Source organism: Schistocerca americana, chromosome 11 (genome assembly GCF_021461395.2).
Source record: "Schistocerca americana isolate TAMUIC-IGC-003095 chromosome 11, iqSchAmer2.1, whole genome shotgun sequence".
Classification (NCBI taxonomy): Eukaryota; Metazoa; Arthropoda; class Insecta; order Orthoptera; family Acrididae; genus Schistocerca; species Schistocerca americana.
In genome coordinates, this window is record NC_060129.1 from 156472944 (window position 1) to 156498878 (window position 25935).

At 38.1% G+C, this 25935-nt stretch overlaps 1 protein-coding gene across 1 annotated transcript in view; it reads left to right on the forward strand.

Annotated features, from left to right (window-relative positions):
* Nucleotides 1-4724: 4724 nt before the first annotated feature.
* LOC124553421 (zinc finger protein 239-like) overlaps nt 4725-25935 on the forward strand; it is a 42683-nt gene continuing 21472 nt past the window's right edge. Inside the window, exon 1 of the mRNA XM_047127284.1 lies at nt 4725-5777. Within this exon, the coding sequence (XP_046983240.1) occupies nt 4856-5777 (922 nt within the window). The 5' untranslated portion in view covers nt 4725-4855. The remainder of the gene's footprint in view (nt 5778-25935) is intronic.

Genomic DNA, 25935 nt, shown 5'->3' on the forward strand with positions numbered 1-25935 from the left:
TGGTACCTTTACTACTAGAAAGACCTGCCATCCATCTTCATTTACCACATGTTAGTGTGTGGCCCCTGCCTAGATATCCTTCCATTGAAGTTTTATGTACTTTGTGTGTGTGTCTGTTTTGTTAAGGCATGCATGTCACTTCACTTTGCCAAGATAAATGTTTCATATGGTAACTGGGTGCCACACAACTGAAACATGTGAAATAATTTAGCTATTACCAAAAAGTCACAAAATTAGGAAATCATGACATTGTGCCGTGGAGATGCTGATAGACTTTTTAGATGTACACTTAATATCATATATTCTCACTACATACTTTAGTAAGTTATTGTTTATCATAAGTTATTGTTTATCATAAGTTATTGTTTATCATAAGTTATTGTTTATCATAAGTTATTGTTTATCATAAGTTATTGTTTATCATAAGTTATTGTTTATCATAAGTTATTGTTTATCATAAGTTATTGTTTATCATAAGTTATTGTTTATCATAAGTTATTGTTTGGAAGTTACACAGGAATTAGGATTGGCTGGTAGAAATGAGGCAACACATACTTGAGGAAAATTATGAAAAACTAAAATGGTAAACTGCAGTTAAAAGATCTAATATTAAACTCAAGTTCATAAGGGTTAACAGTATGTGTAACTGCTCATGTAATCAGCTTTGAGATAATGCCGTAAGTCCCAAATATCACAAGCTTTGTTGTACTATGTCATTTAAGGGACAAGAACTCCATGAGAAATATCAGAAAGCTGCATATGAATCAGGAACATAAGTGTTGCAACAGTTGTACCAACTTGAACCATGACTGTCCAGCAATAGACTAGGATATCTGCGTGTCACTCACTTTTGTTATGGGAAGGTTGTTCCAATGAGATATCTTGGTATATTCAGTGTTGTAACTTTCACTAGCTGATGGGGGTGTTACTTGATTTTCTACTCTATGCCAACAGAACAAGATAGAAAATACTTGAAACCTAAAGCCACCACCATACTCATTTGAGAAAAAACATAAATGAAATAACAACTGTCAAAATAATGAGACTTGATGTTCCCAGAGCATCAGGTACAAATACCCTATCCCATGAATCACAAGTGGACTCAGCCCCTAGATGCAAACATTGATGGTTTTGTGTTGGAACCACCAAGTTCCACAGTGAAAACCCTAAAATTGTCATCTCCCTAATCAATTGTAGTAATGACACAAAAGCTTATCATTGATTTAATTACTCCTATACTGCAATGGAACATTCATAGTTTGATAGCACATGTGAAGTAAATGAAACTTTTTATTTGTAGACGGTCACAGTATTTCACATGAGTCACTCTGTAAATGTTCCAATACTCCCATGCTGTCAGGGCACAGTATCTGACTGGTTGCCACTGTGGGTAAGGATTGCTGAATGGACAACCTGTGTTTTTGCAGTGTGTGAGGCATAAATGAGGCTAAGTGAGGACTGAGATCAGACACTAGCTGTATGAATTCTTAGGGGGGTTGCTCAGTGATAACAATAGATTTTGTTTTGATTTGCCAAGATCCTCTTTGCAAGAAGCATTGCTAATATTATCCTAAAATTTTGCCAGCCATTTCATTTGTAGGAGATATTAATGTCAGTAATATGCAGGTGTAATGCCAGCATCTCCTGGTGGGTTGTGAGATGAGCTATGTCTTCTAAATACAAGTGCTAGAATTTACTTCAGCACAGTTATTTGTTTTCTCACAACTAATCTCTAATCCTGCTTAATTATAATTGTAACCTACACACATACGCATGTCAAAAGGAGGTCACTGAGGTGGGTACCACATAGAGCAAACAGAGGGTTGTTTTACCATCTGCTGATATTCAAAAATGCTTACATCTTGCCAGACTATGATTATTGCAAGGTAGATTCACCACACTGGTGGTGCACTTGCCCTGTTGTGGAAGTAAGTGTCAACCCACAGTATTCACCATCTGCAAAGCTTGGTGATAGTTCCAATGTTGTTCTTCTACAGTGAATATTTAACACAGAACAGCTGTCTACATCGTTTCTTTTGTGATCTGGGTCAACAAAAATATGAGTTGCAATGAGGAGGATTTATTATTGTTGTAATAGCCCATAAAACTCCTGTATCAGGCAGGAACAAACCTAAACACTAGAGGGGAGAAAAGGAGGTAGCTCAGACAGTGTTGCCGTAATGCCACAAGAAACGTAGATATGACTTATTATTTTCAAGTAGTGCTACATAACAGCTGAACTAATAGGAAAATTTCAGCTTTATGTGAGAAAGCAATCGTGCCTCTTCTACTGAACCCAGGGGAAAATGATACATTGCACAATAATTACTGTAAGGTGGCCCTCACCAACAGTAAGCCAAATGACAAGAAAAATTCTATCAGCATGTGCCATACCTGGTCTGTAGAATCCAAGAAACTGAGCACTCACATCCAGTGTACATTTGAAGGATATTGCTCCCTCCTGAGAATTTGAATGGCTGGAATACGCTGCTTTTCCCTAATCAAATAATATGTTGGAACAGTGTGTAATGGTGGCTGTGTCCTCCTTGTGTATGTATTGATAGGAGTGTTTGGGCAAAGGCAGTGCCCGCCATCTATGTCATCTGCAAGCTTTGAAAGTGGGAAGTGTTTCCAGCCACTTTGATAATGAGCACACCAGGCATCTACTCTTCTAATATGGCCTATGTGGAAGCAACTGTGTAAGTAATATACCTACATAGGGCATATCAAAAAGGTGGTTTTTCTTTAATTCAGCATACAGTACTGTAGTCAGTGGGATATAATATTCTACATTAACTTAGTGTCTGGAGATTTTAGACAGAAGCCCATTTTACTGAGAGTTTCTCTTAAAGAAAGTTTTGTGGTGTATGCCATTATTGACACAGTGTATAACTGTTCTACGCAATGTAGTGATTAACTGCAAAGGTTTTTATTAATCACATAGAAAATAGCTTTTACTGTAGTCTGGTTAAAACTACTTGATAGCTGATGTGTGTCATTTGCCACTGCAATACTGCTACATCCACTAGCAGCTACATTGCTTGGTTATAGGCAACACACAAACACAGCTGATTTTAAGTGACCTATGACTAAAATGTGGCAGATGACAGGTTTTGTAGCATTGAAACAAACTCGTGTCCTAACCTTACCACAACTATGTGATCTGCAGTATATCTGAGAAAACAGCAATCAACAATCAGCAGCACAATTGAGATCATGATCATTCTGTTCAGAGCTTTTAAGGCTAACCTGTAGGACCGAACTGATGACTGAAATATTTCTTAATATGTTTCTTTGCACAGCCATCTTCTGCAGCAAAGTTTCAGTTTTTGATGAAAGCAAACTGTAATTTGTCACTGTCATTGGTTACTTGAAACCATATATCCATCAAAAAGCAAAACAGTCAAAAGCAGCAATCAGGATAGGATAATAGCACAGAAGTATGTGCATGCTCCTACCCACCCACAGCCATATCCACACTCAAATGACCTCATTGGGAAGCTCAAAGATGTCCATTTTCATTGTGATGGAATGGGGTAGCTGCAGGTGGAATGATTGGACCCAGATATCACATGGATGGACGATGCACCTACTGCAATTACTTGCTCTCAGAAGACTATGGTAGGATTCGCTGTACATTATTCGTGCTGATGTCACCATTGATACGTTTGTTTGATTCAGTCAAGGATGTTTTGGAACTCCAGGGGACCAGATATTGAGTAGTTGTAAAGATAATTTTGAATGGGAGGCTGTAACTGCATTGGCATCCTCCCTGCCAGACAGTATGTCAATTAGAAAGGGCTACACGTAAGCTGTGCTGCTAACAATACATATGTAATGTTGGAATAATTTGTGTGTGTCATTCACATTTGTTCATCAGTCTGGAAATTTATGTATGTGTTCATTCATTTATTGACCTGACATTATTTCTTATATATGTACAGGTGTTGTCCACATGGTTGATGGCCATACCGCCTAGCCAATAAGAAATGTGATGTTGGTGGTAGTTGGTGATTAATTTGGAGTCAAAGTGCCATGCTTTATTGCTTTCAGAAATAAATTGATCATTGGTGGTTTTAAGAATTTCTACCCAAAGCCTAAAGTGTCCTCCAAAACAAAGAAAAATCCACATGGAAAGAGTGATTGGTTTTTATTTTAAAATCATAGATTACTCTTATATTTTTTTTCCCTTTATCTTTTGGTGGATATTTTTATGTCAAAAGCTAGAGGATATTATTTCTAATAAATGTAATAATTTGGTGTAAAGGATTGTAGAACAGTATTTTAAAAATACTGCAAGACTTTTAATAATAGAATCTACTAGAGAATAAAGGAACCCAGTCAGCACTGAATGAGACTGGGCGTTATTCAGTTTCCTGTGATGATTTGCTTTATAAAAACATTTCATATTAGGAAAATTCTGTCACTCTGGTAGAATGTCATGACAATTTTAAATCACTTACATTTACTGAATAAGTTATCTGTGATGGCCATACATTTTTATCTTTTGGTTTACAAGCCCCAATTTTGTGGATGGTGAACTATTGTTTTGTATTGTGTAAATCAACATTTCACACGTCTTTCCTCCTTCCTCAGTTTCATTCAAAGTGCTGATGACAGCTGTGACATTTCATATCAAGAAACATTACATCACGGAGTAGTCAATGGCAAGCTGGAGATATATCCAGAGAAGTCAACAGATTTCAGTGTGTCTCACAACTATACCAAAATACAGACTTCACAAGAAGACGGCTTATGTGGCACAAGATTAAGTTGTAGCATCAGGGAAAAGGAATTCCATAAGTTTACCTGTAGTTTCTGCCTACAGAGCTTCCCTTCAAAATACAGACTCATAATGCATATCTTCATCCACATTGACGGTGTGCAGGCACCTGCATTTGTGTGTAAGTCATGTGGTGAGGTATTGCCCGCTGATGACTGCTTGAAAGAACATTTGAGAGTGAGGGAGTGTGCCCAAGCATTATCTGCTACCAACAGTGAGAAACTTGAATGCAGTGATGATCATGAAAACAATATCTCCTTCGAGTGTGTACAAGAAGGAATCGTGGAACAGACTGAGGAGCCCCCTTCGTACAAGGTACCCAGGAAAACTTTTAAAAAATCCTTTAATGACATATGTAATACACTTACTGTGAAAGAAGCTGAAGAGGAACTCGAAAGATGTAATGACTGTGGAATTTTATGTTCAAGTGACCATGTACATGTCCACACTGTGCTAAGTGCAAAGAGACATCACAAATGTGATGTTTGTGGTAAAATGTTTACTCAGTTATGCAATCTTAAGAAACACAGAATAATACACACTGGAGAGAGACCCCACGAATGCGATGTTTGTGGAAAATCGTTTACTGAAAGGGGCAATCTCAAGAAACATGAATTAATACACACTGGACAGAGACCACACAAATGCGATGTCTGTGGAAAATCATTTGCTCACTCGGGCCATCTGAAGACCCACAAGTTAATACACACTGGACAGAGACCACATAATTGCGATGTCTGTGGAAAATCATTTACTCAGTCGGGCCATCTCAAGACCCACAAGTTAATACACACTGGACAGAGACCACATAATTGCGATGTCTGTGGAAAATCATTTACTCATTCGGGCAATCTCAAGACCCAGAAGTTAATACACACTGGACAGAGACCACATAATTGCGATGTCTGTGGAAAATCATTTACTCATTCGGGCAATCTCAAGACCCACTCATTAATACACACAGGAGAGAAACCCCACAAATGTGATACTTGTGGTAAATTATTTAATGTATTGAGTTATCTCAAGGCCCACAAGTTAATACACAGTGGAAAGAGACCCTACAAATGTAGTATTTGTGGAAAATCTTTTACTCAGTGGGGCAGTCTCAGGAGACACAAATTAATACACACTATATGGAGACCATTCAAAGTATTGTTGAAGTCTGTAGACCTACACATGTTCATAGAAGACCACGTGTTTTATGAAAATTGTTCGCATATGCTACAGAGAGGTCACAAAAAATATGACAAATCCATTTCCGCAGCTTCACATTCGAAGAAGTTAGATACTAAATACAACATATGAAGTGCACAATTGTGATTTTTTGTTGCAAATGCTCCATGCTTTAATGATCGGGCTACCCGAAATTTGTGCATTGAGAGATATCTTTTACTCGTTTGAGAAGAAGTTCTGTGCAGTTATCAGGACCCCATATTCTTCAAGAGAATGTACCAGTATGCTGCTAATTATTTGAAAGAAACTACCATTTCAGTCTTCATGAAGCTGTATCCACTACCCAGGCGACAGCAGAAAAGTGTTTATTACACATTCATAATGTAGGATATTTATCTCAAGAATGGACAAAAATACAAAAATCTCTTGATTATGCAAACATATTATTGAGGTATGCCTCTTTAATAGTAATGCTATTTGTATGATCAATAATCTGCATCCATTAGGAAATAACTGATGGTGGCAAGTATGCAGAGATAAGGGAAAAGTATAATCATCTGCCTAGGAGCGTTTTGATTCACCTACAGACCACAATACAACAGTGCATCTCTATGGTATGGACTCATTAGTTCTTCGTTAGTTTTTCAGTTGTAAATTGGACTATAAGTCTACACATATCTCACACCTTTCCCATTAACTGTAGGCTATCGGTTTGTTGCTGTCTAGTTGGTGTGCAATAGCATCCCAGATTCATTTCCTCATGATCTAATGAGGTGAGCTGGGTGGGAAAGACAACAGTGTGAGCCATCATGCTGCTCAAACCATTGCAGTGTGATTCTTACCTTGTAATTTGGACAGTTATCCTGCTGTTAGATGTTGTCACTCTCTGTAAATACATCTAGCATTAAGTGATAAGTTTGCAATAATGTTCATGTTCTCCACATCTGTCATGGTGCTTTCAGTTATGACCAGCTGTTTTCGTGCCACCTTATATCAATATCCCCCATAGCATGACACTGCCTCCATCTTCCTGCACCTGTTGTGTGGTGCATGTATGAAACAACTATTAATCTGGATAATGACATATCTTAGCACAACCATTGACCTCGTCTGAAAGAAATGTCATTTACCCCAACATGTGACACTTCCTTATAGGTATGCAGTCCAATCTCGATTATCCTGTTTGTACAGGGCTATTACAAATGATTGAAGCGATTTCATAAATTCACTGTAGCTCCATTCATTGCCATATGGTCACGACACACTACAGATATGTAGAAAAACTCATAAAGTTTTGTTCGGCTGAAGCCACACTTCAGGTTTCTGCCGCCAGAGCGCTCGAGAGCGCAGAGAGACAAAATGGCGACAGAAGCCGAGAAAGCGTATGTCGTGCTTGAAATGCACTCACATCAGTCAGTCATAACAGTGCAACGACACTTCAGGATGAAGTTCCACAAAGATCAACCAACTGCTAACTCCATTCGGCGATGGTATGCGCAGTTTCAAGCTTCTGGATGCCTCTGTAAGGGGAAATCAACGGGTCGGCCTGCAGTGAGCGAAGAAACGGTTGAACGCGTGCGGGCAAGTTTCACGCGTAGCCCGTGGAAGTCGACGAATAAAGCAAGCAGGGAGCTAAACGTACCACAGCTGACCGTTTGGAAAATCTTACAGAAAAGGCTAAAGCTGAAGCCTTACCGTTTACAATTGCTACAAGCCCTGACACCTGATGACAAAGTCAAATGTTTTGAATTTTCGGCGCGGTTGCAACAGCTCATGGAAGAGGACGCGTTTAGTGCGAAACTTGTTTTCAGTGATGAAGCAACATTTTTACTTAATGGTGAAGTGAACAGACACAATGTGCGAATCTGGGCGGTAGAGAATCCTCACCCATTCATGCAGCAAATTCGCAGTTCACCAAAAGTTAACGTGTTTTGTGCAATCTCACGGTTTAAAGTTTACAGCCCCTTTTTCTTCTGCGGTAAAAAACGTTACAGGACACGTGTATCTGGACATGCTGGAAAATTGGCTCATGCCACAACTGGAGACCGACAGCGCTGACTTCATCTTTCAACAGGATGGTGCTCCACCGCACTTCCATCATGATGTTCGGCATTTCTTGGAAAACCGATGGATCGGTCGTGGTGGAGATCATGATCAGCAATTCATGTCATGGCCTCCACGCTCCCCCGACTTAAACACATGCGATTTCTTTCTGTGGGGTTATGTGAAAGATTCAGTGTTTAAACCACCTCTACCAAGAAACGTGCCAGAACTGTGAGCTCGCATCAACGATGCTTTCGAACTAATTGATGGGGACATGCTGCGCCGAGTGTGGGAGGAACTTTTGTATGTGTGTGCAAAGCATTGTCAAAATATCTCAAATAATAAGGTTATTGTAGAGCTGTGAAATCGCTTCAATCATTTGTAGTAACCCTGTATTGCTATTGTAACTGACAACAGTTAGATCAACATGGGAATACAAAGCTGTTATATAACTTGAGGCCTCATGTTCAACAGTGTCTGCTTGATAGCTTGAAACTCTCGAGCCTGCTCAAGCATTTTCTCCTGTCTCCACAGATTGCCATCTATCCCACTTTACAGAGCAGCTAGGTTCTGATCTGCTTGTTCTAGATAACGCATGGGCATCCTACAACCTTTGTCAACTTGTGGTTTCACCATCTTTCAACAATGTTCCATAGAGGCTCATGATAGAAGCATCTGCACAGCAAACCACATTCGCTGCTTCTGAGATGCACTTACCCAGCACCAGGCAAAACCATCTGCTCTTTGACAAAGTTATTTATGACATTTTTTCACATACTGTCACTAGAATGATAACCACGCATTTCTGATTGTATAGTTTCATTACTACGTGACATAACCACAATGCCGCTGGGTAGCAAACACTCCTCCTACGGAAGTGGGTATAATGATTTGCACCAACAGTGTATCTTCACAAAAAGGGTCTTTTGGTAAATTGTGTAGTAATTCAATTTTTCTGCTTTGTTAAATTTTATGTCGATACGCTATTTCCAGTTCAAGTGCCGTATTTCTTATGAAAAATTATTGTATTACGAAGCTCTGTACATAATTCTGAGTTAATGAAGATTCATTTTATGCATCAAATCTTTTAATTATTTGTCTGTTTTTAAATATCATGTAACTACTGTACAAACATCACATTATAATTCCAATTGTTTGTAGAAACACAAGGACAGTTGAAAGAGCTCAGTGTGATTTCTAGGTTATGAATTTAATCCAAATGCATAATTTTTATTGTAATAAGTTAATTTATCAAATGTACTTTCTTTCTAATTGCTTTGTTTTAATTTGATTTTTTAATTGTCTTTTATCTGCTTTAAACATGATTTCATAGTGTGTATTTTCCATAATTTCTCTGAGTAAATGTGACGTTTTCAGAAATCTTTACTAAAGCTTTGTCTTACACTTCATAATGTTTGTTTTTGGTCAGTTTTTTCCATTTACTACCAATTTCTTATTGGTGTAAGGTAGTTCGTTTATTAAGTTTTGTCATACTTTTAATAACTTGAGACAGTTGTTTTTAAGTGATAGGCATTTTTGAGTTTTGAAACACTTTAAGCTGTGTGGCTTTTTACCGAAATGTGTATGTATCTGTCATGATGGTTCTTGCAACATAATAGTGTGCTGCTATCTGGGCTGTAATACTGCAGTGGCTTTTAAATATTTAGGGAATGCTGATCTAGTTGCAGTTTGTGGGCTCCCATTCTTCACACACTTGATGAGATATTTCGGTTGTGACTTGGAATGAAATTGCATGGATTTTAAATTGTGTCATTCTCGTTATAGTAATGTTGTTACACTATTCTGTCCAGCTACTTAGTTACATATTTCTACTACAGTTCCTGTTGGTACTGCGCTCTTTGCGGATGGTTTACTTTAATCATAACAGAAAATATTTTGTTCTCTCTGTAACGCTTGCCGAGACAAAAATCATTACTATTATTATTCAAGTAAGAACAGAGCTCTGAATTCACAAAACACAATACTGCTACTCTCATGAAGCTTAAATCCTGACTCGACTATCCTATTTTAATAGTCTCACCACTGAAAATAAGCTTGTGTTGATTCTGAAGATTTTGTACAGAAATTAAGTAAAAGAACCCACAGTGATACGTTAAAATCGGATTTCAAATGTCAAAGGGAATGAGAGATATTGGTAATAGTACTTTATTTTGACAAAGTGCCATTAATTGTTATAATGTGGTATTTATATGATAACACCAAAACAAATATTATTAGTAACTGGTTATTACTGCCATCATCATATGATGTTCCTGACCACTTTTAGACGTTTTGTGCTGAAATATATCTGGTAAATGCCATGAAGGCTCTATGGACTATCTTCACACTATCACCATTGCTCTGCCCCCGGTAGATGAGTGGTCAGTGCAACAGACTGTCAATCCTGAGGGCCCGTGTTCGATTCCCGGCTGGGTCAGAGACTTTCTCCGCTCAGGGACTGGGTGTTGTGTTGTCCTAATCATCATCATTTCATCCCCATCGACGCGCAAGTCGCTGAAGTGATGTCAAATCGATAGACTTGCACCAGGTGAGCGGTCTACCCGATGGGAGGCCCTCGTCACACGCCATTATATTACCATTCACTTAAAGCTAATATGGGTGGCATTGGCCAACCAAAATGTTCTATGGAAAATCATTTGATACGATAATTGTTACCTTCCACTCCTGTCCAAAATGGTTCTTTTCAAAACCTGTACCGTTAGACATCTGTCAAGACTAACATTAGTGTTCACTTGAGGCCAAACTGAATCATAAATCAAGAAAGTATTATTCTAAATATTGTTATAAGAAGAATTAGAGCACTTTTTGTTTGAAATTACTTGAGTGAATGGAGGTTGTTGGAAGATGATACAGCTTTCATATAACGTTAAAAAAAGCTACTTTTCACTAAAATATAAAATTGTGGAAATAGTTTGCAGATTCATGCTACTTATTTGGATTTGTGTGTGTAAGTATTTGTGCTACTAAAATTTTTTATTTAAGTTTAATGTGGCTACGTTTACTATGGGGAAGTTAGCTAGTGTGCCACATGTGACTGCAGGTGTAACTCTCTCATACATTTATACCCATAAATTTGTACAAGTTGTAGCTATGCAGTTGCACATCGACATAGTTTCATATCTTAGGTTACAGTGCATGGCACGTGAGATAGATATATGTAATTCATACATTGTCTCATAAATAACAGATTGACATACACCAGTATCCCCCTGTGGTGGTTGCATTAGTTAACTCTATTCAGTTATACTCAGGTTAGTTGATTTTCAACAAATATTGCCATAAAGCATGTTATGGGACATTTCTTAAGTATTTGCATTACTACGAATAATTATGAGTAGACTGATCCTTTCACATCAGAAGTATTAGACATTAAATCAGTGATCGTTTTTGGGCCAGTGTTGACTATAATATCCATGAATATTGACGGAATACCTCCCTGCAAGCAACAACTCTTGCAAGACGTACCGCACTAAGCACTGTGATATTTTGTGTGTTCAAGAATTACACACATACACCCAGCAGAGACGTCCTTCAGTTCCTGGAATAAAACTGGTTGCTGAAACACAACATGCACAGTATGGAAGCGCCATCCTTATAAGACCTGACCTTTAAGTCTGTAGTGTTCATCAGTCAGATGATAACAATATTGAAATTATTGTTGTTGAGTAACAGTAGAGTCACATCAGCATATAAACCTCCAGCAACAGATTTTTTCTTCACCCCACCTGAACATTTTATTACAGGGAAAGCTTCTATTGTGGTATGTGATTTCAACATTCACAGCCATGTTTGGGGGATACACTCAAGAGGATCAAAATGGTGAGGTTGTCCTCTTGTGGGCTGAAACTTTCCATTTCTCACTTCTTCACGACAGCAAACTACCTCATTCTTTCTTCAGTGAATGCTGGCTATAATCCATATCTGCTTTTTGTTAGTGAAAGTATTTTTCATACCTGCACTAAATCCGTCTGTAAGCCCATACTGAATACACATCGACCTATTATGTGTCAAGTTCTCCCACAAGTAAGCCCTCAAGAAATCACTTTCACATGAAGGTACAACTTCAAAACGGCTGATTGGCAGAAATTATCAAAGTTATTACATGAGAAAATTGTAACTATAGCTCCTGTGATAGATCAATATAAAAATTTTGTTAACGTCGTTAATGCCTCCTTCTGAGCATCAGTTCTAAGGGGATGCAGAATGAACTATATCATGGGTATAACACCTGAAACGACCACTCTTCTTTAAGAGTACTACAGAAAGTTTGAAGAAGACCCTTTTAGTGCAGCCACATCAATTCATGCACAGAATGCCCTCTCTTCAATATCTGAGGCAAACAGAGAAGAATGGATACAATTAATGGCACTGGGTAAAAGTAGTCAAAAGGCCTGGAGGCTGTTACATCGCCTGAGTAATGATAACACTCAGGTCAACACATATTTTAATATTAAACAAGACCAAATTGCTCAACAACTCCCCATTAATGGCAGATCAACTAAATCCAGAAATATAGAGAGGAAACAATTATTCAGGCAAACAGACCAAGAGAATAGTATCTTAGCTCCTTATTTCTCTGTTGAAGAATTGAATTCAGCCCTGAATAAATGTAAATAGGGAAAAGCAGCAGGACTGGATGACATTAGAGCTGAACAAATCAAGAAGTTTGGTTCCGCTAAAATGCTTTGCTTACTGCAATTTATGGGCAACTGTATTCGAGAGTGCAAGATCGCTAAAGTATGGCGAAAAATCAAGATTAATTGCCATACCGAAACATGGGAAGGATAGGAAAGATTCCAAAAATTATAGACCAGTCTCTTTACTCTGTCACCTCCACAAAATACTGGAGAGGCTCATTCTTCAGAGAATGTTTAAAAAGGCGAAGCCTCTTCTAATGCCACAGCAAACCGCTTTCGGAGAAGGGAAGAGCTGCACATCTCAGATATTAAACTTAACACAACATATCGAAGATGGATATGAGAAAAGGCACATTACAGGTGCTGTATTTATCCGTCTATCCACAGCTTGTGATGCGATCATCCATCGGCTCCTTCTGAATAAAGTTTGACATAACTAAAGACTTCACATGCATGTGCAATATTAGAAACCTTCCCCAGAATTCCAGATTTTTTGTGGAATTTTAGGGTAAGAAAAGTAGGTGGAGAACTCAGAAAAATGGGCTGCCACAAGGCAATGTGCTTGCACTGCTATTATACCAACGATCAACCTATCCCTGAAGGAGCTCAAAGCTTTATTTATGCTGTTGACTGCACTGTCACTACTCAGGCTGACTGTTTTGAGACTAGAAGATGCGCCATCAAAATCTTTGGAAGAATTCACTGTTTACTATTATGGGAATTACTTGATACCTAATCCTGCTATACTCATATCTGCGCTTTCCACCTCAAGAATAAACAGGGAAATGGATCCTTAAATATATCCTGGGGAGGTATCATACTCGAACATAATCCTAGTCCCAAATATCTTGTAGTAACACTGGATCGCGCGTTAACATATAAAAAGCATTGCCTAAACACCAAAGAGAAAGTGGCAGCCAGAAATAAAACAGTGCGACAATTGACACATACGTCATTTGTGCGCTAATCCATGCACTGTGAGCTCAAGTGCGCCTGCTCTATGTTGTTCCACTGCATGTTCAGTATGGTACAAGTCCAGTCATACCAGGAACGCAGATGAGGCTCTAAATGAGTCCTGTGGACAAACTCCATTGCCTCGCTGGCAAAGATCCTCCTGAAATGAGACGTCAGGTAGCTGCGAGATATGAGAAAAGTAAGGCTACAACGAAGAACGCCCATCCACTATATGATGCAGAAATCAAGAAAGAGCTTCTTGACAACTACTGAGGCTCTCATCGAGAATCCGTATGTGGCAAGGATCTCGCGACTGCGAGAGAAATGTCGGTATTTGGGAGAATGGATCGCTCCAAAGGATTTGATTACGGTCAAACACAATGAGATGCAAGACCAATCTGCTGTGTTCCTCATCACCAACCACCTGCACCATGCAAGACCAAATGCACTTGAAGTGTCCAATTTTTTGTCCTCTTTTGTGTAAAATTATGTCAACACTTATATATATTTTTGACATTTCGGTACTTTTGAAATGACAAATAAATAAATAAATAAATAAATAATGTAATAAAGGTAACAGTAAGAAAAAACTGTATCATTTGTTTTTAATGTCCAGAGAAAAGAAGATTATTCATATGTTAGTGGAGGAAACATGACAAGACAGCTTTTGGTACAGTGATATTAGCAACGAAATAAACCCAGCACTGCATCCTTTTTATGGTTAACTAGATGGAATGCCACAATCATAGGATTAATTCTCATCATTTTGCAGGTACGAAGATGCACAACCCACTTAATAGAAACAGTTTGATATTCCTTCGGGCAAGAACAGGGGAAGTAAGGATTTGGTGGAAAATATAAGTACTCAGTGTATGAAAATTTAGCTAACACTAAAAGGATGATTGATAGTAGCAGCTAAGAGTTGTGCTTAAACAAAAAGAGAAACTAATGAAATCCTAGCATGAAATTGTATCAGCATCATTTTTGGGAATATAGGAGCTGCTGCAGTGCAGAACACCAGGTGGATTGTGGGCAAGATAGAGTTGATGGTTGCGTGATTGTTTGAGAGCCAATTAAGAGTCATGAATATAGTCAGAGAAGTCTGCAGTTATTGCAGTGCTAGTTTATATTGGGCACTCCAGGAAAGATGAAGTTGCCAGTCTCGATAGTAATAGGGATGGGTTGCCGCTTTGTGACAAGAGATAAAACACAAGTGAGGCTGTTGTAGATGGCACAAACCATGTCTGCTTTAGCACAAGTAAATAAAAAAACTCACAAGCATATCGGACTAAATCAACTCTACTGTACTAGGATATGCACCGAGCTATGATTGAGCACAGAAGGTAGAACTGTAACGAAAAAAGAAAAGACAAAAGTTATTAATATCTAGGGATCCTTGTTTGGTCTAGCACACCGAGTTGTACATTCTTAACCTTTCACCCTTTTGAATATGCCAGGGTATAGGTGAAGGGATATTGTTAGGGACATAAAATTACAGGGCAGCATAATTTGTTCAGATCTGAGGTTGGTTTATATTACAGTAACGGAATAAAAAAAAAAATCTCTATCCATAAGAAAAGGTTTGCTGGCCATTAGGTGATCCAGGGTGGTTGTCATATTCCATATCTGGCAGAACTGTTGAAGTAACATGCTCAGAAAAAGAAAATATTGGAAACACTTGGACAATCGTAATGGAAGGAGTCTTCAGAAATACTGTAGTAATAATAACACAAAAAGGCTGTGTTGATACTGAGGATGAATGTGGTAAGCAATAATTATTTTAACTGTGTGAATCAAAATTTATTAGAAGTACAAAGTGCCAATACATTTACCATGAGTATACTGATGCTGTGCAAAAATTAGAATATGTTAAAAAATGGTAGAAATTTGAAAATTTATTAGCCAGTTGTTAGTCCACAAGAGAAGAAATGAAAGAAGAAAATACAGTAAAGGGGACGAATTCAGAAACAAATGTGTACAGTGTTTTAGAAACTAGTATTCCATATTTTGAGAGGCAGTAGTACATATCATAACAAGAAAAACTGCATAGGAGACATGGGCTCTAAAATACTTGCTGTACGTTAAGGTGAGATATAATGGAAAATGTAAACATTTATTTAAAAAATCATTACAGCCATATTTATTAATGTACAAATCTAAAATCTTGCATGTGTAAAAAAGGAGCTGTGTTTAAACGGAAAAATGTTATAAAATATGCAGGAATATTATTTTGCCAGAAATTTGAATGGTTATAATAATGTGAGAAACCTAAAACAGAGAAAATGAGGTTCAAAAATTTTCTGCTCATACTTCTACATGTAATAAGCTTACCTCAGTTTTAAAATCGTCCATACTGATACATCCTCCAGATTTCTCTTCTCTCTTCACATTTCTCTGGCCCATATTTGCAGGTCAGACATTGATCCATTAGCTTTCTTGACCCAGCTCTCGTCGATGGTGTAAAAAGCTTTTGTTTTAAACACACGAGGATCTATACCAGCTCTATTCATCACTTCAGTTCTGCCATTATTTCCGTTGCTGTAACATCAAACTGCAACATAGACACCTACTTTGAGTACTTCAAGTCCACAGAATGTTTGAAGTTTCTGGTTACATCAGGAGATGAGTTTGGAAGGCAGTAGAGGATCCAATTACCAGCAGCTGACAGTCCTTTGACAGTAGTGAAGGCGATTTCCAGCTGCCTACAAAAGTCAACCAGCTCATCCCATTTTTTGAACTGCATTCACTCCAGGGCTCAATTTTGGCTGGCGCAATGTATTGCAGGAAAGTGAACAAATAACTTCAAATTAAGCCTGCTGGTTGTGTTTTATGTCCATTGAGCTAAAAAGCTACTAATTCCCGTAAGAACTGAAGCAAATATAGAAAGCGATATTTCTATTAAGACAAGAGTAAACTTTTTAAGGTTAGTTATAGCTACTTGGAAATTTGAAAATGAAGTTAATTTATAAAAAATGTAGGTAACATGTACGTTCTTTAATGGAAAATTATATGTCTGCCACAGTACCTAAATCACAAACTTTGATTTACAACAAGCTAGATTATGCACAGGACAAGTAGCTTCTGAAAATTCTCAAAAATGCGCATTTATTTGCGTCGATATACGGTGAAATTTGGGGTGATCTACTCTTTGGCAGTAACTGTGAATAACAAACATTGATTTTCTACGAAATAAGTTATCCAAAAACGCTCGCACAGGTAACTTGCGAAAATACAGTTTTGTAAGCGACTGAAATTTCTCACAAGTAAAGTATTTCGCAAGTAATTATACAATGCAATTAGAGAAAGATTGTTTTCAAAAGGATAGGCCTACTCTTCTCAAAATTCTTATAAGAGCAAAATTGAGTTTAAGCCTAGAATTAACAATAACAGTAGGCGTTCATTGTGACACTCGCGATGTTCGAATTTCACAATAGACCAAAATACAAACGGATATTAATACAATCAATAATAGATTATGCTTAACTGACGTGATCAGTAAAATACGTGAATCTAGGATTTCAACTCGGTACACAAAGGAAAATTCCGAAGTCTACTTTTACATATAAATAAACATGCTAACTGCACAGGTTTTTAAGTTAGCTGTTTCTGTGCCAACTTCTACCCTAGCGTGCTACAGAAGAACATTTTAGCATGTGCTAATCAGTATAAATATAGAAAAATGTGCAGCACCAACAGCACATATTCTGCTTATTCCAGCTAGCTAGATATCTGGAAATGCAATATGAGTTAGGAGTTTCAAGACCAGCACAGAGGAGAAAACCTCTGGGTGTGTGTGTGTGTGTGTGTGTGTGTGTGTGTGTGTGTGTGTGTGTGTGTGTGTGTGTGTGTGTGTGTGTGTGTGTGTATCTGTAACACAATTCGTTAACTTTTTAACTATTAAAAACAGTCTTGATCACGATTTATTTGTCAAGGTGTCCGGTTTCGACCACTACTGTGGTGACCTTCAGACCTACAAGTTGTATACAAAGCTTTAATTAGAGGGCTACATACATTAAAGAAAATAGAGAAAGTTATAAAGCTATAAAACGATGAATTACCATTGAGTAGGAACCTCTTTCTGTTGGAGAATCACTACTGGAGAAACCAATGCACGTATTACTATATATAATGGAGGAATCGTTTTATAGCTTTATAACTTTATGTAGTTTCTTTAATGTATGTAGCTCTCTAATTAAAGCTTTGTATACAACTTGTAGGTCTGAAGATGACCACAATAGTGGTCTAAACTGGTCACCTTGATAAATAAATCGTGATCAAGACTGATTTTAATAGTAAATATTTGTAAGACATTGATCGCTGCCTCTCCCATAATGTATTCAAAAGTAATTAATTTATTGCCAAGTCATCTATTGGGAGATTGCAAGAAGTTTAGAGGTTTATGCACTAAAATTATGAAACTTAATTCCAAAATTTCTTTTAACAAACAATGCCTAATGAATCATGTGATTCCTAATTATGTAACAATTAGTTTTAACACCAGATCAAACATAGAAAAATTTTTATGACAGAAGAGTAGCATTTTATGGATTAGATCTGAAATTAAACATGCATATAAAGAAAAAGATGCATTAAATCTTGAAATGTACAATTTACATTTAAAAATTAGCAGTCAGTTGTCACCATTAATATTTTCACAGTTACTTAACTTTACAGATGACAAAATTGATGCAGTACAAGAAATTATTCTTAGTAAGAATAATACAAAAATTGCAGCCCTTGTTGGTCACCAAAATGTGTGTTCATAAGATGTTTCACCAAATGTACGTAACTTTTATCCAAGAGTAAGCAAACTAACCAAACTTACTGTTACTCCTGCAGAGACAACACTTTTAAACAAAGGCCTAAAATATAATTTAGCTCCAGAATTGAGCAATGCAAATATTAAACTTGTGATTGCTGACGTAAGGGTTGCTACAAAACATGCACAATTAAGTTGGTCTGAAATATGTGACATTGCACATAAAACTAAAAATGTCATTACTAATGAAAAAGATAAAAATAAACATCATAATGAATTAAAACTTGTAAAACAAATCAACCAGAAGTTAATAACTAATAAATCTATTGCAATCAGGGCAGATAAAGGGAATACTCTTGTCATTGTTAGTGAAGATGATTATGTTTTTAAGACTTTACAGTTTTTTGACGCTAATGGAATAACTGAGGTTAATAAAGACCCGACTTCAAGATTTCAAACAAATACTGAAAAGCTGATTAATGATAGTGACTCTTTACTTTCACCTAAAGGTAAAATAACACTTAAAATTATGAACCCCCACCTTACCTAAGTTGAGATCACAAATCAAATTACACAAACCAAATTTACCAATTCATCCAATTGTTAATAGTACCAACAGTCCCTCTTATAACCTGAACAAAAAGCTTAATCAAATCTTAAAATTCTTTTACATTTATGAAGAAAATTATAGTATTGAAAACAGTTTTGAATTAACAAAATTAATTTATGATGTGGATATTCCAAAAAACGCAAGGTTTGCATCGTTGGACATCACAAATCTTTACATGAATATACCTATTCAAGATACTATATTAACTTAACGTATCACAAAATCATGAGCCCCAAAGAAATAGTAGAATTCATTGAACTGTTAAGAATTACTCTAGATTTTAATTATTTTTCATATAATAATAAAATATACATACAGGAAGATGGACTTGCAATGGGGAATTCACTGGCTAGCACTATAGCAGATATCTTCATCAATTATGTTGAAATTCAATTTTTCAAAAATAATGCAGAAATAACAAAAAAAAATTATATACTACAAAAGATGCATTGACGATACATTGCTATTATATAACCGTTCTAAGGAAGAAATTGATGCTTTCGCTAACAACTTAAATAATTTACACCCAAAACTTGTATTTACAGTAGAACACGAAAGTAACAATAGTATTAATTTACTGGTCTTCACAATTACAAACAAGAATGGAAAACATAATATTTCTATTTATAGAAAACCCACATCAACTGACATAACAATAAATGCTACATCATGCCATCCATTAAGATACAAAATGGTATTTTTTAAAACTATGATACATACGATACTGAAATTACCTCCTCAACCTGATGCAATCCAGGAGGAAATTGATACATTAAAACAGATAGCAGTTGCTAACAATTATAATTCACATCAGGTTGATCTGTTATATCAAAAATTACAAGAAACAAATGATGCTGTTATAAATTCCAGGAAGAGATTTACAAAAATGACATACATGGGACCTATCTCAGGTAAAATAAATAAATTAATTAAGAACACAAGCGTGACAATAGCATTTAAAACTAATAACTCCCTGCAGATGAAACTGAAACACACAATTGGGGACTCAAATATATACCAAAAGTCAGGCGTTTACAAAATAATATGTAATGACTTTGAGAAACAGTATATTGGCCAAACTGGCCATAACTTTCTAACATGTTTCAAAGAACATACTACTGGTACTGCACGTACCAAATCAATATTTGGTCAACATCTTGATGGATACAATCATTCTGAGGGTTGTATTTCTAACAATTTGAAAATATTACATACTGTGCCAAAAGGACCACTGCTAAATATTTTAGAAGGAATTGAAATCTTATCACTTCACAAAAGTAATCCATTATCTGTTTTAAATGAACAACTTCAGTTCAAAGACAAACATTTCTTTGAGCATTTCGATGATTTGCCTTTAGTCTGTTTACTCTTCTGTCCTTCGTTTTTTTAAGATTATTAAGACTTTTAGGAAATATTTTATCTTTACATTGTAATTTTATTTCACCAAACTTTATTTTATGACTGACGATCTGTTTTAGAATTTTTGCTTATATGCTTTTAGACTGTATATTGCTAATTCACATCCTTTTATTTTTGACACTATGGCTTATAATATTATAATTTTAAATTCCTTCCATTTTCATTATTTTTATTTGTTTATAAGACTGGCATATAACTTCATGAATAACAATGCCTTTTAAAAATTGTCACATGTAATTTACATACCAACTTCATTGACAATATTTCATATATATGGACAACTACTTCGTATCGTATTTGTGCAGCATGTAGTATACATGTCAGCTAAAGATTATTGCAGCCTACTCATTGAAAATCGTTTCAATAAAGACATGTTGCTGCTCAATAATACATCGTTTGACGTGACACTCTTCGCCATTCCACTTTCGCAACAACTTCGTTGGAAAGAAGCCTGCTGCCACATCTTTGCACTGGCATTTGTCCTCACCATGGCAACCACTAGCTGGCCTATCGACTTTACAACAACTTCAGTGGAAAGAAGCCTGCTACCTCATCCTTGGAACGGTGTCCAACTTCACCATGGCAACCAGTGGTTCCAAATGGTTCACTAACAGGCCTTGAGAGGGCATCCCATATACTGCCAAACCGAAGTTCATTTATCCTACACGTTTAAATATTTTTAACGCTTCTTAATTGACAATAGCTGTTTAATAAGCTAAGTTTAGTGTGTATTTACTTTTAATTCTTGACAATATTCTTTTCAATAAGAAATTTAAAATTGTATTTCGACTTATAACTCATTGGTTAGTAATGCCATCATGCCATCAGAAGGGGGCGGAGCCTCCATTATATAAAGTAACACGTGCACTGGTTTCTCCAGTAGTGATTCTCCAACAGAAAGAGTTTCCTACTTAATGGTAATTCATGATTTATAGCTTTATAACTTTATGTATTTTTTTAAATGTATGTAACCCTCTAATTAAAGATTTGTATACAACTTGTAGGTCTGAAGATGACCACAGTAGTGGTCGAAACCGGTCACCTCGATAAATAAATCGTGATCAAGACTGTTTTTAATAGTGAATATTTGTAAGACATTGATCACTGCCTCTCCCATAATGTATTCAAAAGTAAATAATTCGTTAAGATTTTAAAAACTTTCATTATTGTCATCAGTGTCATCATCGTCATAAATCTCTTATGGCAACATAAATTTGTATGAAAGCTTAAAAATATCGTCAAAGTATGTATCAACATAAAACTTTCAGTACACGTCCCATTCCTCCTAGTCCACAATACTCGCTGTAAGAGTGACAAGAAACAGTGCGTAAATTATATATTTTCAACTCTGTCATGCTGCTGATTATAAGGTGTGCAATACTACTTTAGAATTTGCCCACTTACTGTCAAATGCATTTAGCCTCAATGTACACTACTGGCCATTAAAATTTCTACACCACGAAGATGACGTGCTACAGTCACGAAATTTAGCCGACAGGAAGAAGATGCAGTGACATGCAAATGATTAGCTTTTCAGAGCGTTCACACAAGGTTGGCGCTGGTAGCGAAACCTGCAACGTGCTGACATGAGGAAAGTTTCCAACCGATTTCTCATACACAAACAGCAGTTGACCGGCGCAGTCTGCTGAAACGTTGTTGTGATGCCTCGTGTAAGGAGGATAAATGCGTACCATCATGTTTCCGACCGTGATAAAGGTCGGATTGTAGCCTACCGCGATTGCAGTTTATCGTATCGCGACATTGCTGCTCGCGTTGGTCGAGATCCAATGACTGTTAGCAGAATATGGAATCGATGGGTTCAGGAGGGTAATACCGAAAGCCGTGCTGGATCCCAATGGCCTCATATCACTAGCAGTCAAGATGACAGGCACCCTTATCCACTTGACTGTAACGGATCGTGCAGCCACGTCTCGATCCCTGAGTCAACAGATGGGGACGTTTGCAAGACAACAACCATCTGCACGAACAGTTCGATGACGTTTGCGGCAGCATGGACTATCAGCTCAGAGACCATGGCAGCAGTTACCCTTGACGCTGCATCACACACAGGGGTGCCTGCGATGGTGTACTCAATGATGAACCTGGGTACACGTTTGGCAAAACGTCATTTTTTCGGATGAATCCAGGTTCTGTTTACAGCATCATGATGGTCGCATCTGTGTTTGGCGACATCGTGATCATTGGAAGTGTGTATTCGTCATCGACATACTCACGTATCACCCGGCGTGATGATATGGGGTGCCATTGGTTACACGTCTCGGTCACCTCTTGTTTGCATTGACGGCACTTTGAACAGTGGACGTTACATTTCAGATGTGTTACGACCCGTGGCTCTACCCTTCATTTGATCGCTGCGAAACCCTACATTTCAGCAGGATAATGCACGACCGAATGTTTTAGGTCCTTTACGGGCCTTTCTGGATACAGAAAATGTTCGACTACTGCCCCGGCCAGCACATTCTCCAGATCTCTTACCAATTGAAAACGTCTGTTCAATGATGGCCGAGCAGCTGGCTCGTCACAATACGCCAGTCACTACTCTTGATGAACTGTCGTATCGTGTTGAAGCTTAATGGGCAGCCATCCAAGCTGTGTTTGACTCAATGCCCAGGCGTATCAAGGCCGTTATTACGGCCAGAGGTGGTTGTTCTGGGTACTGATTTCTCAGGATCTATGCACCCAAACTGCGTGAAAATGTAATCACATGTCAGCTCTAGTATAATATATTTGTCCAATGAATACCCGTTTATCATCTGCATTTCTTCCTGGTGTAGCAATTTTAATGGCCAGTAGTGTAATTGGGCCGTGGCTGGTTCGTCTTTTGCCTTGCATTAAACCTTGGTTGCTATTCTGTGCTCAGTGTCCTGCAGTTATCACGATCATGCTGCTATCCTCTCTCTCTGCAAGTGGCAGCAGCAGCGTGTATCGATATTTACATCCTTGTAGTATCTTTGGCCTCATACTTATAGTTTCAGGCTGTGCCATGCGGGCCATTGGTTGGTTTGCGTGGAGCAGCGAGGAAGTCCCTGTGGCGCGTGTCTGGCCGGGCCTGCTGGTGCGGTCCACATGCAGTCGGAATGTGATGGGCAGTTCCCATTGATACAGGGTCCGTGGTTGACCGATCCCAGACACGAGTCTTTACTTAATCTACCAGCCAGCCTCACCTGTTCACTTTGTGTCTTTGACGTCGTAGTGGACTGTTGGAACATTCCCGCAAGCAACAACGTGTGTTTTCAAGTTGGCGAAATTCTAGTTGCCGTCATGTGTAGTTTAACTTAAATCGATTATTTTAGAATTGAAGTGCACCAGCGGAATCTTCTACCTTGTGGCCGATAACACCCCTGTTACCTGCCCTGGCCGTTGATGTAAACTCAGGCAGTGTATTTTCCTCGTCGTATTGTGGCTGTCCAGCATGGCATGTAGTTTGACAGTTGAAGATGTAATTCGTTGCGGGCGCCGATACCTTCTGCGTGTTCCATTGAACTCCCCGTTGTGTGCTGGTCGGGTGGAGCGGAAGTTATCCTTTCTCTTGGTCCACTGACTGCCTGTCAGTTGGGTTGCCGTCGTATTGAGAATTGTTGTACCGACTGCATGTCTCACGTAAGTTAGCATTAGTAGTTGAGTTCCAGGCCGAACCCTGGAAACTTCTGAGCGCCGTTTGATGTGCTATTTTTTCTTATTTGTTCTTGTTGTTTGTTTGCGTATGGCTTCTAGCCGACTTTAAATTAAAGTTGTTTTGCCCTTAAGGCGTGAGATTGTTTGGGCCTTTAACCTAATTTTGAGAAAAGTTTTGAGATAAGGCCGTCTGCCTTTTAAATTCAAATTTCTGTTTTTGAGTCTTCAGTTATTGGCCTTCAGCCGATTTTTTGCTGTTAAGGCATGAGATTGTTTTGACCTTCAGCTTAATTTAGAGAAATGTTTTAAGATGAGGCCTTCTGCCTTTTAAAATTCAAATTCTTCTTTTTGAGTCTTAAGTGGTTGGTCTTCAGCCGGTTTTAAATTAAAGTTGTTTTGCCCTTGAGGAGTGAGATTGAATGGCGCATTTAGCCGGGAATTAAGTTCTAAAATTAATGTTTGGCTTCCTCTGTTTTTAATGTTTTCTTTACTCTTGTAATGTTTGTAAAATGAATAAAGTAGTATGTTCGAGTGCAACTGACAGCGACTCGTTTTGGCCCCTCTCCACAAATTGAACTATCTGTCCTGTAGTGCGGGTATAGCAGGGGATCTCACTGGTAGCAGAGCATGATTTCGCTTGTGTTTGCTATTCCAGTTGCTGTCAGTCTCACTCTTGTTCTGTTTTTGTGTTCTGTGGAACCATATTGTTTAGGCTGTTACTTGTTTCAGGTGTTTATCGTAATGGCAGTCGGACAGTGTCTGCTCAGAAAGGACCACCTTGTTTACAAGTAGGCAATAAGGCGCCAAACGATTGAGGGCAGTGTTCCGGAGTTAGTAGCCCGTTTGCGCGCTGCCGTTCTTCATCCAGTTGACGTCACGTCGGCGGTGGTGGGTGAGACAGGAGCAGCAACTGAATTTTTGTTTGAGGCTGTTAGAGGCTTTGAGCAAACTATTTGTGTTTTGGAGGGAAGCCAACCTAGTGACAGTTACCTGGATAGGGTGCAAGCACAGTTAATGCATTTAACTAATCAGATAGCGGATTTAGGCACGTTAGCTTCGGAAGATCATCACTGGAAATTAACCGTTGGGTTGGGAACTTTGTTGAGCACATTACAGGTTAAGCTTGCGTGTTTGGAGTTGGATGGCAGGAGGATTGAAGATCGGGATTTGCGCTTTCAGGGAGATGGTGAGAGCCAGCCCGGTGGGGTACTGTTGCATCCACTCTTACGTTAGATGCTGTATTTGCCAAGTTGCCTAATCCTCTGGCCTATTTCTTCTCAGATATTACTGAATTGATCGTGGAGCGACTTGATGAGGCGGAAAAATTATTATTGCTATTGGTTCGCTTAGAATAACAAATGGCTGCCTCTGCAACGACTTTTGTTCCACGTGTGTCTGTCGTGGTCGGCAAGCACTTGCATCTTAAGCAGTACCGACAACTCACCACTGTCAACCCAGCCGTGAAAACGCGTATGCAGCTGTAGACACCTACTTTAGGGAATTTACTTGTGTTCCATACACATCGCGTTCCATGATAGACAACCGGGACGTTACAACATTGGCACTCGCGTCCTGTTTATTACGACCAACTCTCAAACCCCACGTGTTCAGCCCATACCGTCGCCACAGCTTGCCCTTATACTCTCCTCACTAAGATGATACGTTTAGCGTTTTGATAGATTCCTCCTATATCAAGTTTACGTGTTTAAAAGGCGTACTTTTTGTTCTGCTACAGCTTTAATAAACTTTTATAACAAATAAATAGCGTATAACTAGCCGGTCGTTTGGAACACGGGGGGTTACAAGTGCCAAACCCACAAATTTCCATAGCTTCGTTAGCTACCACAACAATCGTATCGCGCAACTTCTGCTGCCAAAGTGATAACTTTGTAGTTGCACC